The 15,609-nt window shown below is 48.7% G+C and overlaps 1 protein-coding gene across 1 annotated transcript in view; it reads left to right on the forward strand.

Annotated features, from left to right (window-relative positions):
* The first annotated feature begins 5,574 nt into the window (after positions 1-5,574).
* KIAA1671 (KIAA1671 ortholog) overlaps positions 5,575-15,609 on the forward strand; it is a 142,783-nt gene continuing 132,748 nt past the window's right edge. The window contains exons 1-3 of the mRNA XM_008584322.1: positions 5,575-7,136; positions 9,183-9,285; positions 12,077-14,857. Coding sequence (XP_008582544.1) covers positions 5,575-7,136; positions 9,183-9,285; positions 12,077-14,857 — 4,446 coding nt within the window. The remainder of the gene's footprint in view (positions 7,137-9,182; positions 9,286-12,076; positions 14,858-15,609) is intronic.

The following is a 15,609-nucleotide window of genomic DNA, read 5'->3' on the forward strand; positions in this document are numbered from 1 at the left end:
CTGCTGGGCCTCTGGGAAGGAGTTTGATCTTTATCCAGAGGAAAGTGGGGAGACACACACGGGCTTTGAGCGTGGGGTGGCATCCTGACGCTTGCATACGCGAGACTCACCCTGGCTGCTGCTAGGAGAATAGATTGCGGGAGGTCCTAGCTGAGGCAGGAAGGTCAGTGAGGAGGCTGGTTTTAATTGTCCCTTCTCAGTCAAGGCTTCTCTGTTCACCGCATTGCAAGTTCCCTACTTTATTGTCACTTATCTAACGTTCTGTATATTTTGCTGCTTTATGTTGTTTATTGTCTTGCCTCCATCTTCTTGAATGTCAGCTCCACGAGAACAGGGCTTTCTGTACGTCATGTTCACTGCTGTGTCCCAAGCTCCTGGCCCAGAGCCTGGTACACAGAAGGTGCTTGATAATTGTGTATTGGAATGAATGAGTGAATGAATGCATGAATGAGCAAGCTGGGGCTGTAGCCATAGGGGCAGAGATGAGAGGATGCCTGCACTTCAGTGACATTTAACATTTTGGTTGGGCCTTTCCATCTGGGGCCCGTGGGTGGACAGACCTTGTGCATGGACTGCAGCCCTGTTCCTCTGGGAGAACATGAGTGTGCACTCGGCGAATCCATTCTTGGCACTTTGCACCATGCAACACACAGGATGGATTTGCAGATTTGGGGGCCAAGGTCACATTCCGGAAGATGCTGGAAGGTGTCAAGACCGACCTACACCCCTCACCAGATGGTGGCATTCCCGGGAAGCAGCAGCCAGAGACGGCTGAGTGAATGGCTGATGAGCTCCCAGATCGGATTTAAGGGTGTAATTAGGAAAGATCGTCAGCAGCTGTTAGAATGAATCAACGCCTCTGAATTGGGAGAAAGCTGCCAAACTGTTCTGTTTTGAGTGGAAGAGCTTCTCCTGTCTTCTCTCTCGTGTATCTCTTGGATTCTGCAGGATACTGCGAGCTCCATGACGGCTCCCCCAGCAGTGAGCATGGAGCCTGGCGCTGCGTAGGGAGGCAGAGTTTGTGGAAGGAGTGTCAGGATGGATGAATTGAATGCTTTCAAGTGACTTGTCTAATTTCAGCACCTGTTGCTCTCGATAACTGTCTTCTCAGACTTGATTTTCTGTGCATGAAATAGCAGGAAATGGGAATTTCAAACTTTGCAAATCAATTAAGGGAGATCAAACTGTGGACTTGGCAGGTTCAGCAACAGCAGAGAAATACCTCTTCCTACTCTCACTGCTTGTGGTCAGACTTATGCCCTCTTTCTCCTGGCCCACCACAGCCACGTGACCTCCAGATGGACGTCTTGTTCCCAGATCAGATTTAAGGGTGTAATTATGACCTCCATGCTGACCTCCATATATTTATCATCATGGAGGTCAGCATGGAGGTCATAATTACTCTTCTTTCTTCAGGGAGCTCTTATTTACCTTGCTTTGGCTGTAGTGCTCAGCTAATATATTTAAAAAGAGTGAGGGAGGCCGCCCCAGGCACAAATAGCAGCTGGCCTCTGTGTGAGTGGGCTTCTGAAATGTTTTGGAAGAGACTCACAGCTCTTTACATCAAGCATAACATATGTGATACCTTTAAAGTAAGATTTTAAAGCATGTATTTAAATCGGTTTGCTTATATTTGACAACAGGTTAAATGAAAACCCGAGAATCATGGGTTTCCAGGGTTGAGAAGGACTTTAAAATATTTAGCTGTCTACTACAGCGGTTTAAAAACTTCCTTTACTGGGTCGGCCTGTGGCTCACTTGGGAGAGTGCGGTGCTGATAACACCAAGGCCACGGGTTCGGATCCCATATAGGGATGGCCGGTTAGCTCACTGGGTGAGCGTGGTGCTGACAACACCAAGTCAAGGGTTAAGATCCCCTTACTGGTCATCTTTTAAAAAATAAAAATAATAAAAAAAAAAAACTTCCTTTACTTTCCTTTGCGCATTAATTTATTCATTAATTCATTGATTCATTCATGCAACTATATTTATATACCTGGCATTTGCTAGGCATTCGAAATGGAAACTTGTGAGGTAGTGCGAGATAAAAAGCTCATTGCAGATAACAGAGGCACTGTTCTGTGTGAGAGAGATGTGGACCAAGAGATTTACTTTAACTTGCCTTTTCCCTTTTCCTTCCCTGCAGTATGGCCACTGAGGTGGGTTCAAGGATCCCAAAGAGGGGTGACATTTGTGTATCACTGATCCTAATTCAGCAACAGTTTTTTAGTGACTCTTCCCAGGGAAAAGCCATGTAGAGAAACATTCATTCCACACTTGGGCAGATGAGCTGGCATGACAGTGTGAGGTTACTGTGGTCACACTGTGTGGGTGTCTGACAGTGGCCTGCCCTAGGGGTAAAGCTCCTTCCTGTAGCCCAGTGAAACTGATGGGGGCCTCTTTGTGGGGGTTGGTGGATTGAGCTTCCAGCTGAGCACTTCACACCTCTTTGGTTCTGTCATCATAGCCCTAGCCAGAAAAACTCATCTTATGTCCCAGATTGCTTAATGTCATTTGTCATGAGACACATGGCACCTAGACTTATTGAGCATCTTAGAAGAGTGGGGAGCAGGGCCAGAGAATATGTCTTCATTCATTTATTTATTCATTCAACAGTTATTTATTTATTCATTTGATAATGACGTATTCAGTCCTATTATGTGTCAGGCCACTGTGCTAGCCACTGGGGATTCAGGGTGCCCTCTGGGGGCTCACCGCTGAATGGGAAAGACTGACATGGAGTGAAGGATCATGTCCTATTAAATGTAACTGTGTAGCTAGGATGAGTCCTGCAGAATGTCTGTGGTGCTCTGTGAACACGTAAGAGGGGTTGTATCTGGTTGAAAGGGGCAGAGATGTCTGAGGGGTGGGCCTGTGTCTGTGTGCGAGCAAGAGGTATATCCCAGAGGGCAGGCACAGTATGTGCAAAGGTCCTGAGGAGGCGTTTGAGGACCTGAAGTCCTGAAAGAGATTCAGTGTCCAAATACTGCTGAACAGGAGAAACACCTCCCAAATTAGTCAGTCAGTACCTTGAATGCTCAGTAGTTAGTTACCTCCTATAAGTCAAGGGAGTTGTCCAAAACCACCACTCGCAATTCTAGGAGTTAATCCTCCTATCCATGTGCTCCCAATTCCCTGTTATAAACCATGACATTTATAACCCAGTGTTACAATTTCCTCTGTGTGTGTTTCTTACACAAGACTGAGTTCCATGGTTGCAGGGGATATTTCTTGTTCGTGTTTGTATACATGGTAGGTGCACAATAAACATGTATCAGAAAACTAGAGAAGATTTTTATTGAACACCTATTGTGGACTCTGCATTATTTATGCACATATGTATATATAACGCTACAAAATTGAAAAGCCAAAAGGAGTGTGAGTTTTATAAGCTGGAGGAGATGCCAGCGGATGCAGTTAGAGCCTGAAAGCTTTTGTACCGTCTGTGCACATATTGCTGGAACTCCGGAACTGAGGCTGTCGTCCTGTGTGTCCCCAGACCCGCCGAAACTCAGCTTGCTGGGATGAGCCTGCCTTCCCCACCCGCTTCTGCCATGGGAGTGTGTGGACAGCCCCATTCGCGATGAGATGTGACACCATTGGTTTTTCCTGGCAGTCATTCTTCTCCAGCCAGGGACTGCCACCTTGGGTAAGTGGGGTCCGAGTTCAATCCATGTGGGGCTGCAGTATCCAGGGAGTGGAAGGAGCCTGTGGGTTCTGCCATACAATTTTCTCTCTGTCCTTTGAATCCTGTCATTGTACTGTGTTTCATGCCTGGCTACGTATGTGTCCTTGAGCTGGGTTTTAAGAGGTCATGGGGCTGGCTCTAAAGGTGAGTAGCTCTGATTCTGGGCAGGACCCTGGGGACATAGACCTCTACCTGGGGTCTTTGCAGATGAAAATTCTCCAGTTCTCGGATTCTCTATATCTGTCCCTCTCTTCTGCCTCTAACTGCGTCTAGACAGTGTTCTCCAGTTTAGGGAGATGGAATCTGTTAGCACCATTGAGCGTGTAAGGAAGAGAAAATATCAAAATCTGTCTGCCTTTCTTTCCTGGAGACTGCTGAGTGAGTCAGAGCTGGGGGAGCAGTGTGGGGCCCCAAGGAAGGGAAGCAGGAGCCTTGAGTTTAACTAAAATACCTTACACATTTTCAGTGCATCTATAAGGGGGCTGGCTGGGGACAGTTTTGTAGGGAAAGACAACACTGGCATGAAGGGGGACTGGGGAATCCAAAACAGTGACTTATCTGATACTTTTTAAGACCAGAAAGGAATATAAAATAATTTAAAAAGAGGCAGAGCAGCATGGGTTGAGGACTCAAGGTCTGTTTTCAGCTGTGTGATTGTAGATAAGTCTGGCAATCTCTGGGCCCCTTCCTTTTATCTCCATAAGGGAGGTAATGATAATTACTGCCTCTCAGGGTTGTTGGAGGATTAATGAGAGACAAGGGCTCCTGCTTTGCGAGAACAGAACAGCTTTCTTAGCTAGGTGAACAAGGAGCTTATGCCCTGAGCTCCTGCAAAATGGGGTCTGATAATTGTACCCACCTCCTAGGCTCGTGAGGAGGATGAGATTTATAAAACATACGGAGCACTTGGCTTAGCTCCAGGTCTCACTCATGGGAAACCCTCACTGTTTGCTGTTACTCTTCTTAAGAATTGAAGGCAGCCAGCATAAAATAGGTGTTCAACACACACAAAAAGCCAACAAACAAAGCCCAAAGGCAAACAAATAACAATAGCAGGTGGAGAGAGAAAAATCAGGATGGCTTTTTTTTTTTTTCTAACGGCATCTGGAAGTAAAGGGGAGAGAAAAGATAAGGGCTAAGGACCGGTCTGGTGGGGTTGGTGGCTGAAGCATGGATGGGTTCCAAGACCATTAACCAGCTTGATGATCCTGGGGACTCCTGCTGTGGGTTGCTGTGTGACCTGTGGCTGGTCACTTACCCTCTGTGCTGGTGCTCAGCACAGGGTTGCGATGGGGATCAGCAAAAATACCTCATGTGTGCAGGTTCTGAAATGGGAAAATAATTAGGGTAACAGGGGTGAGGATGTTCCCACTGGGGCCTATGCTGGGAGCATGAGGTGTGAGTTTGGAATCAAACCTGGGTTCGAATGCTGACTTCGCCTCTTGCTTCCTGAGTGACCCCAGGCCAGTTACTTTACCTCTCTGAGCTGGTTTCCTTGTTTGTACAGCAGAGAAAATCACAGTAGCTCTTTTTTTTTTTTTACCAGAAGAGCTGGCCTAGAGACTAGCTGAATCAGGAAAAGCCCTAGCAAATGTTGGCACCTTTTCTGCACCCTTTGAGCTGGATGGAACTTCAGAGACAGCCATGTAGTCCACTCCCCTTGCCCAGAGTTCAGAGAGGTGGAGAGACTGGTGCAAACTTGTCCAGTGAAGTCAGTGGAGGGCTGTTGTCCAGAATCCTGGGCTTGGGTCTCTCAGTGCCATTCCCCCAAACCACTCTGCTTTGACCCAGACACTGCTTTCTAACTTTTCTTTTTTTTTTCTTTTTTTAGCAGTTGCTTCTACATTTCCAATGTTCTTAATCCTCATGGATCCACAACTATAACCATGGCGACGCGGGTCGAGGTCGGCTCCATAACGACCCTGACAGCAGTACCAAGCCTGGGTGATCTTGACAAAGAGGAGACCCTGAAGCGGACCTACTTCTGCCAGGCTGGCGATGTCCCCTCAGCCCGGATCTTGGAAGGAAAAAGCCCCCTGAGGAGCCCGGCCCGCTTACTTCCTCTGCCAAGACTTGCCCCCAAACCCTTCTCCAAAGAGCAGGCCCCAGACGTGAAATCCTCTGTCTCGTCTTTTCGGCCCAGTCCAACCAGGCTGTGTCCTTCCAGTGGGCTCTCCAGTGAGGTGACAGCAAAGGATCTGGACGAGAGAATGCCTGGTTTGGTGGAGCAGGAGGCGGGTAGTGGGGAGGGCCCGAGGAGAAGCGCGTCCTTGTTCAACAGGGCCGCGTTTCTGCGGCCCGGCCCCAGCACTAGGGTTCTCTTTGAACCCACCAAAACTGGCCCCACTCTGGGGAAGGGGGTCAGCGAGGGGGCTCAGGAGGCCAACCCAGGTGTATCTCAGGAGCTCCCTGCAGCCTCCCGCCCTGAGGTGGCCACCAAGCCTGCCCTGCCCGCCCGAAAGCCCGCGGGGACCCTTCCCCGAGCAGCCTCCTTGTCACAGGACACAAGGCCAGCCACAACCCAAGAGGAGATAGGCCAAGACCAGCCCCTCTCAAAGGCCAGCAGCATGGAGGACACGGCAGGCCCTGCTCCAGAGCCCAGGCCGCGCCTGAAGAGAAGGCCTGTGTCAGCTATCTTCATCGAATCCATTCAGCCTCAGAAGCCGGTCCCTGGTGGAACGGCTGTGGTGGGGAAAGTGCCCCCCACCCCTCCAGAGAAGACATGGGTGAGGAAGCCCAGGCCTTTGTCCATGGACCTCACAGCTCGGTTTGAGAGCAAAGAGGCCTTGCTGAGGAGGGTGGCTGATGAGGGAAATAGGGTATCGGCAGGCCCCACTGCCCAGGGTCAGGGGCCAGAGAGCTCCAACCTGGAGCCCAAGGTGGACAGGGAGTGTTTGGTCAAGGCAGAGGCTTCTTTTCATGACCCAGATTCAGACTTCCTGGATGTGGCCAAGAAAATCCGTGAACAGAAGGAGAAGATGCTTTTTAAGCAGGCAGAGGCAGGCAGCCCCAGATCCCCAGGGGGCTCAGCCAGGGTCACCCCTAGAGATGATCAGGGTCCTTGGGAAGAGAAAGCCAAGCTGGACCGGGAGCCAGAGAAGGTGTCAGAGTCCCCTTCACCCAGGTCTGGAAGAGGCCTAGAACTTACTGAGGTCAAGAACAGAGGGGCTGACGGGGAAGCCCCGGCAGGGGGACAGTGGACTTCCAGAGGGAGCGTCAAGAAGCGCATCAGCCTGTTTGGGGAGGACAGCCTATTGGCCTTGGCAGCAGAGACTGAAACCCCACTGGCCACCCCTGAGTGCTCCCTGGCAGTGCCAGAGTCCGAGAAAGGGGGCATGAGTGTCCAGGAGCGGATCAAAGGCTGGGCTGCTGAGAGTTCCAAGGCAAAGCCAGAGATCAGGAGGAGCATGTTCCAGGCTCGGCCACTATCGGTGGATTTGACTAAACTGTAAGTGAACACATCCCACCTGCCTCACTCAGTCCCTGGCTGCCTCCAGCCTCCTCTCAGAGACCCCAAGGGGAAGAGAACCACTGGGCACCTCGCATTTCCTCTCTTGGTTTACTCAAAGCCTTGAGAGGAGGTGGGGCTAGTTTCCATTTCTGAGATAAGGATTAGGAAGCTGAGGTGTGGAGAGGTAGCCAGTTCCCCGCTGGGTGTGTCATGTACCAGGAGTGGAGATCAGAACTTTGTGTGTGCTATGTGAGAGAAGTGGGAGTTGTCGCACCCATTTCACAGATGCAGGTTGGGAAAGTGAGGTCCTGGGAGGAAGCTGGGAACCAATGTCATTTTAGCCCAACCTGTCTCCATAGCTGGGTAACCAATGTCATTTTAGCCCAACCTGTCTCCATAGCTAAGTCTTTCTTCCCTAAAGTTGGAGAACACTTTAGATGGTGCCTAAGCCTCCATGGGAGGTCCTAATAATGAAATCAGAGGTGTCAAGATATCTTGGGCAAGTCGATTCCCCTCATTGAGCCTCATGTCTTCATCTGGAAAATGGAAATAATATTAAGACCTTCCTTGAAGGAGTGAGGTAATAAGACTGAGAGAGACAATGCTGGGAGTTGCTCCAGCCACGGGAAGCCCTCCATACATTGTGGCTCCAAATGGTGTTAATAATCCAGTTGGTTAATAATGATTTTCCAAGCCTGGGCCACCTCTGACATCTCTTGCCTCTTTGTTTTCCCACAAGTGGCCACAACAGGGAGATGCCACTGGGCGTGATCCACCAGCTTGTTAATAACACACCTGCCACCGGCATACTTTGTCTGGGGTGGAGGTTCCAGGGGCAAGATCTCTGGGCAGACTGCCCTCCTGGCTCTGGGAACCAGGGCAGCCAGCTGGCCCCCAGTTAGACCAGTGGCTCTCAGCACCTTAGAATCACGTTGAAAAATACCAATGCCTGGGCACCACCCCTAGAAATTCTGATTCAGTTGGTCTGGGGAGGGGCTCATGTTTTAGTAGTTTTTAAAAGTTTGCAACTGATTTTCATGTGCAGCCAGATCTGAGAACCCATGAGTTAAAGTAAGAGGCAGTAGGTGCTAGGGACCTCATACACTTCCCCTCTCTGCATTTTTGAAGGGCCTTGGAGGGGCCGTGTGGTGATTCCCATCTGACAGATGGGGAAACTGAAGCTCTGAGTTTCGAAACACCTCATCACAGCCTCACGCCTCCCAGGAGGCAGACCCTGAATTGCTGAGTGTGGATCAAGTTTAAGTGGTTCAGTTTTTCTCCCCGCCCTTCTCTTCAAAGCCGCCAGCCCTGAACTAAGCGTGTGCTACATCTTCAGGCATTTACACCAGAGAACTCTTCATTGATGGAAAGATTCTAGCCTCAATCTCTCCTCCCCTTTACAAGTGGAGAACTAGGACCAGAGAGGGACAACGACTTGGCCCTGGTTACCCACAGAGGCAGAGACAGACCCATGCCCCCACACGTTCCATGACGGCCCACTGCCCCTGAGTCTGGTGGCCTGTGTGTGGGTGAGGCTGCTGTTGTGCCTGGGATTGCTAACAACAACCATTAATTATCCCTCCTAGGGCATCTTCACTCTTCCCTAAATGCTCACATGTAGCTATTAGGGCCTTGGGTAGCTTCTTATCTGCCCTATAAAAGAGGATGGGGAGGTGTTAATTATCCCTGTCTTATAGATGAAGAAACAGAGGCTCAGGTGAGGTCACAAACCTGACCCGAGCTCCCACACTGAGGAGGCTGCAGAGCTGGGACCAGCACCCAGCTGTCCTCACCCCAGCCTGCAGCCTCTTCCACCCTGATGATGCTGTGTTTAAGGTAGGCTCTCTCCACCAGACCCTTCCCCTTTTAGCAACTGGAAAGGAAGTGTCCTTTCTCCAAAGATATCAGCCAGTGTGGCTTTGATGATGTCAAGGCTGATTTCAGCCCTGGGCTCCTGAACCAGCGAGAGCCAGTGACAGTGTGTGGGCTGGGGAGAATCTCAGCTTGTGGGCTCCATACAAGTAACTCGGATCTTTCCACCAGGTTTTCAAGTTCAGCTTCGAGCAATGAATTCAAATATGAGAGGAGTCCAGAGCTGAGCAGCGAGCTTCCCAAGGAACCAAGAGAAAAGGTAAGTGGTGGCTGTGTTTGGTACATGTTGTTTTCCAGTGGACAGTTACACTTACTGGAAAAAGAGCTTCCATGATCTACCAGACCCAGGAAAAAATCAGAAACCTACCATGCACAACAAAACATTTTTCCCACTAATGGTGGGACTTTTAAAGTCCCTTCTGGAAAGGGCTGGCCAGTTAGCGCAGCTGGTTAGAGCATGGTGCTGATAACACCAAGGTCCAGGGTTCCATACCTGTACCAGCCAGCCACCGAAAAAGCAAAACAAACAAAAAAGCTAAAGTCTCTTCAGAGGTGATGGGTTGTGATTCCCCACTCCCAGGTATTACATTTGCTCTCCAAAAATGTAACTGTCAGGTATTTATTTTTTTCTGTGCACAGAGGCAGAAGGACTCGACTTTCTTATCTAAAACTGCCTGCTTTATTAAGATAATGAAATTTAGGTTTAAGATGTCAAGAGAAACTCTCTCAAGTCCCTTTATTATGGTTCTTATTCCCTTCCCCACCCTGTCTTACCACTTAGCAGTAAAAAAAAGAGGTAGGTTACTAGCAATTAAAATTTTTTATTTCATCCGTTTGATAAGAAAAAGCTTGTAAAATAACCACGATGAATAACTGGTTTGTGGTTGATGCTTTCTGCAGTTTTTTTTTTTTTTTTAAAAGATGACCGGTAAGGGGATCTTAACCCTTGACTTGGTGTTGTCAGCACCACGCTCAACCAGTGAGCGAACCGGCCATCCCTATGTGGGATCCGAACCCGGGGCCTTGGTGTTATCAGCACCGCACTCTCCCGAGTGAGCCACGGGCCGGCCCTGCTTTCTGCAGTTTTAATTTTTTTTTTATACCAGCTTTCTTGAGATACAACTGACACACAGTAAAGAGCACAAACATCTCCATCACATGAAAAAGTTTCCTCCTACCACCTTGTCATCCCTCCCTCCCTCCCCCCGTCCCCAAGCAATCACTGATTTGTTTTCCATCACCATAGATTAGTTTGCATTTTCTAGACTTTAATGTAAGTGGAACCAGTCATTTTTTTTTGATCCTGCTTCTTCATGCACAGTCATTATTTTGAGATTCGTCATGTCGTGGTGTGTATCAATAGTTCATTCCTTTTTATTGCCAAGTAATATTCCGTCGTGTTGATAGACCGGTTGGTTTATCCATTCTCCCTCTGATGGGTGAGATGTTTACAGTTTGGGGACGTTACAGATAAAGCCACCGTGAACATCTGTGGATGAGGCTTACAGGGATTTGTATTTTCTTTTCTCTTGGGAGTGGAATGGCTGGATCATATGGTAGGTACATGTTTTGTATTTTAAGAAACTTCTACAGAGTTTTGAAAATATATTGGTGCTTGGTTTCAAGCCCATTTGTACCCATCTCAGTAAATCCCCAACAAAGGTGGGCTAACTTTTTTTTTAAATTTATAACTGCATTTATTCAAATCTTTTTAATTTTATTTTTTAATTTATTTTTATTGAAACACAATTGATTGTATTGATTGTACATCTCTGTGGGGTACAGCATTGAATATCAATACCTGTGTGCAATAGGTGGCGATCAAATCAGTATAATTAGTATATTCAGCATTACACAGTGTAATTATTTTTTGTGGCCCTTTACCAATAGAAGGCTGCACTCCAACCAGCTGAGCTAACTGGCCAGCCCCTTCTCGGTAACTGAGTGGTAATGCCCCCCACTCTCAGGGGCAGGGTTTGCCCTGCATCTTTTCCTTGGATCTTCTGAAGCATTTCTTTGAAAATGGTTAAGTAAAGCCCCTTATATTTGCATTACAATCCTGTAGAGGCAACAACAGACAGAGCAAAAGGGCTTTGTGAAGTTATGGAGACATGGCGTTAATTGTCCTCAGATCTGGGGGATGGTGGAGGTGAGTTTGTTATTTTCTTTGTAATATACCGTTTTAACTATTTTTTAAGAAGAATAATACAAGGAGAAAGTTCTGGAAGGCTCTTCAAGGATCATAACCCATTGACAATAGTTGTTATCCAGGAAGGGGGCAGGCATTTTATGCAGGAACAAAAAGGATATGAGCTTTGTCTATGTATTTTAGATTCCTTTGAACATTCCTTTGTTTATATTCTATTATATAAATTTTATACAAATAATATATGAATCCATTCTCACTGGAAAAGGAAACAACCCTCCTATCCCCCTTCCCTTGCCACACTTATTTCTATTTTTTCTCCAGACTGTTTATCTACATGTGTTTATACACACATGCATGTACAGTGTTTAAAAATGATTTTATTATACACTGTTATGCACTCTGCTTTTCTCCCCCCAAGACGATATTTTGTAAGTGTCCTTAGATGTCACAACATTGGGATCTGCCTCCTCCTGCGGTTACAACGCCTGTGTAGTAATCTGTTATTTGCATACGACATGATGCAGCCAGTGTCCTTCAGGTTGGCATTCAGGTTGTTTCTGTGCTTTTTTGCTTTCACATGCAGCGTTGCCTGGGCTTTCTTTTTCATGCAGGCTTGTGCACATGGGCAAAGGCAAAGTCCCAGGAGGCACTTGGCCAGATAAGAGGAGATGAGTATTTTTAAATCATGATAGGTGTGCCACGCTGCCCCAAGTCATGCCCAGTTACGTTCTCTCCAGCGGTGGCTGTGTCCAGTTCCCATATCCTCACCCACACTGGATGTCTTCAGTCTTGAAAATTGTATGGTGTCTCACTGTTTTAATGTTAAAAGCTGCCATGTCAGTCATCTCAACTCTTCCTTTCCATTTTGAATCCTTTAACATTGGATTGTTTCTCTTTTTTTTTTCCTTTTCCCCAGCAAAAGGATAGTGTGTCTGCCCCAAGAAGCCCCTGGAAGCCTGGGTCACTCCGGGAAAAGTCCAGGCAGACGGAGCGGAAAGACAGCTCTAACCAAGACCCCATCCAATGTCAGGATGAGAGCTCAGTGCAGACTCCATGCTCTTCTGATGTCACTCCAGAAGATGATGGAAGCTTCCAGACCGTGTGGGCCACGGTGTTTGAACATCGTGTGGAGAGACACACTGTGGCTGACCAGTCGGAGTGTCATCTCTCAGCCACACCTCCTGGTGATGTGGCTGATGCTCGTGTCTCAGAGCCTAGACCCAGGCCTGAGAAAGGCTTTTGGCCAGGGAAGGACCCACCAGAAATGACAAACCTCAAGAAAGAGAACTCCAGGTGGTCTCAAAGTCCTGAGATAGAGAAATTGGGACGAGCTGCCCCTTTGAACAGTGAGCCCAGACAGCTTCACACTCCCCTCCCGGAAAAATGCCCTTTGGGTGAAAAACATAGTGATAACCCCTTCCTCAAGCACTTGGACATTCGTCCCATATCCCGGAGGATTGAGCCCAAGTATGACATTGTGCACACAGTGGGGAAGTGTGCGCACAGCGAGGCCATCTCGACAGCGCCGGAGGAAACAGCGGTCACGCTCCAGAGCGGCAGGTCTCAGCTCTCACTGAAGGGGAGGCAGCTGTCCCAGGAGGTCACCCCTGCTGACCGGGAGTGCAATCTGGAAGGTCAGGTGGGGTCCGTCCAAAGGGCCAGTTTGATTTGGGAAGCTCGAGGGACGCATGAGGCCAATGGGTCAAAGCCTGATTTTCAAGAACCAAAGGATGTGTTTGGGAGTAATTGCCCATCACCCAAATGGACAGGTGGGGCAGTGGTGAACTGGCATAAGGCCACCATGGTGGCCAGCGAAGAGCCATGTGCTCCTGAGGCTACCTCTGTGAGGGTCATCAAGGCTGCCGTCTGGGAGGCCCAGAATGAGGGGCCTGAGGGGGCTGAGAAGAAGCCAGGAGGCTGTATTTCAGCAGAAGCAAGGGGTCCACCCTGGGGATGCCCCCTGGGCCCTCCTACTACAGCTACAGATGAGCCCTCTGAACCCCGCGCACGAGCACATCCTGATGCCTTTTTTGTGCAGAAAGGCTCCCCCTTTGTGGCTGCCAGCATGCGTGATCCAAGGCCAGCCCAGGTGCTGGACCCTGAAGTCAAAATGCGGAAAGCCAGTCCCATGGACCAGAGGATGGACAGATTGAGGCGGCGGACTTTACCCCACGATGTGAAATTTGACACATTCAGCTTTCTCACCCCAGAAAACTCTTCCAAGGTGGAGCAGAGACGAACAGATTATACCCCCACAGCTGGTGCCTTAAAAAATTCTCAACGATCCCACAATAGGGTGGAGATGCAGGAGGTGAACTCACGTGCTTCACAGGACCAGACTTCCTCCACGGTGAAGCAAGGGTCATCCGCGGAACCCAAGGTGACATTTTTTGCAGTAACCTATCAGATTCCTGATATCCAAAAGGCAAAGAGCGTTGTTAAGTTGGGGCCTGAAAACTTGCTGGAACATTCTAGAAAACCAGCTCCGCCTGCATCTCCTCATTCTTTAACATCAACTCTGAACCATGAAGAGTCACTGGAGACTGTAGGCAGTAAAAACTGGTCTAAGGAAAGAGAGCATGAAAATGTAAGCATTTCAAAAAATCTGAAACCGACAGACTGTCCATCATCTGTTGCAGACAAGATTCTGGACCCTTCTAGTGAAAGAAACATTGATGTGGATGCTTTATGGATTCATCGGGCATCAGAAGATGGCACTGGTTCTCAGAACCACTGGAAGGAAAGTGGGAGCAAGATGTCTCCCAGCAGCAGCAATCCCCAAACCACCCCAACTTTGAAAAGTCGTCCAAAAGATCTTGTCAGGAGGAGGACCGATATACTCAGTGACACATTCCCAGGTAAAATCAAAGACAGCTACAGATCCAGTGTCCTCGACATTGATGCTCTGATGGCGGAATACAGGGAACACTCGACCAGAGTCCCTGGGGAGGCTCAGGAGCAGAAGGGGAGTCCGACGGTGGAGCCCAGCAGCTCAGCTCAGGAGAGGCCAGGCCAGCGAGGCGGGGTGGAATGGAGGAGGAAAAGCCTAAGAGAGGTGCCCAAAGCAGAGAGTCTCCGGAAACGAGCCAGTTATGCCGAAACAAGCCACAGTTCTCCTCCTGGCTCAGGCAAGCAGCCAGCAGAGACACTGGGGGCAGCCACGAACACCAAAGCTAGCCCTCCTTTGTGGGCTGCACCACACTTAGCTCCTTCTGAAAAATATCCAGGGGCCTCTTCTGTCCCTACAGGGCCTAGGAAAAAAGTCTTGGGAATTGCCGAGGATGAAAAAAAGGTCTTTGCTAGTAAACATCATGGTGCAAAGTGTCAGAATTACATGGCTGAGTTGAAGCCCACGGGTCAAGAGGATCTGGACAGTGGGACCAGAGTGTCACCCAAATCGCCCCCTACTGACTGGAAGAAAGGGACCTCAAGGAAATTCATCGGGTGGGGAGAGGAAGACAGTGTTGCCCAGTGGAGCGACTACCCACATGACTGTGGACGGTTACTGCTGGATGTCAAAAGGGCCTGTTCAGAGAAGGGCCCCCCTGCCAGAATCCAAGAGGGCCTGTCCATCATGCAGGAAGCCAGAGAGAGGAGGCGAGAGCAGCCCAAAGGGAGAGCCAGTCTCCCTGGGGAGAGTTCTGAGGCCAAAATGGGGTCCTGTCGGTGGGAGTCAGGGGCTCGAGACAGTCACAAGGTGAGAACAAAAGCTCTTTTAATTGTGTCAAACATTGATTAAGCATCTAAGCCAGGGGTCTCGAAGTCAGGTCGCATGTGGGCCACATGAGTACATAAATGAGTGAAGCGAAGCTGGGTGTGAGATTCTAGGGAGTGATGGGGATTGTGGCAAGTGGAGAACTCATGCCCTATCTGAAGGAAGCCACTGCTTGACACATGACAATGGTTCTTGACACATGAGAATGGTGGCCCTGAAATGGCAGACCTCATTTATCAAGAGAATCTGAAAATCTAGATTTTTATGTGTAATACCCACATTAGGAGATGAGGACAACTTATTGAAAAATGTCATTAACTTCAAACACTACTTGTCTGCTGGCTGGGGGGCCATGTGTCCTGTGACCACCCGTTTCAAACCTCTGGCTGATAATAATGGTAACAATAGGTATCAACGATAGTTTTATTGAACACCTGCTGTATACCAGTGTGTTGTATCGTGTGCATTATTGTATCCCCAGTATCCAGCGTTGTGCTTGACATTTTGTGAATAATCAGGAAATATTTGTTGAGTGAATGAAGGAGCAATCTTATATGAGCCTCAAAAGAGGGATCACACAGAAGCAGACCCTTGTAAGTAGTACTTTTTAGGAGGTGATCCCAGGAACAATTGGTGGAGTGGAGAACTGAGGCAGAAGGTATGGGTGCCGCTCGGGCAACTGAGGCTCCGTCTCATGAGGGACCCCTAGGAAGCAGCATAGAACATTTCTTGAG

This window comes from Galeopterus variegatus, unplaced genomic scaffold (assembly GCF_000696425.1).
Source record: "Galeopterus variegatus unplaced genomic scaffold, G_variegatus-3.0.2 Scaffold3223, whole genome shotgun sequence".
NCBI lineage: Eukaryota > Metazoa > Chordata > Mammalia > Dermoptera > Cynocephalidae > Galeopterus > Galeopterus variegatus.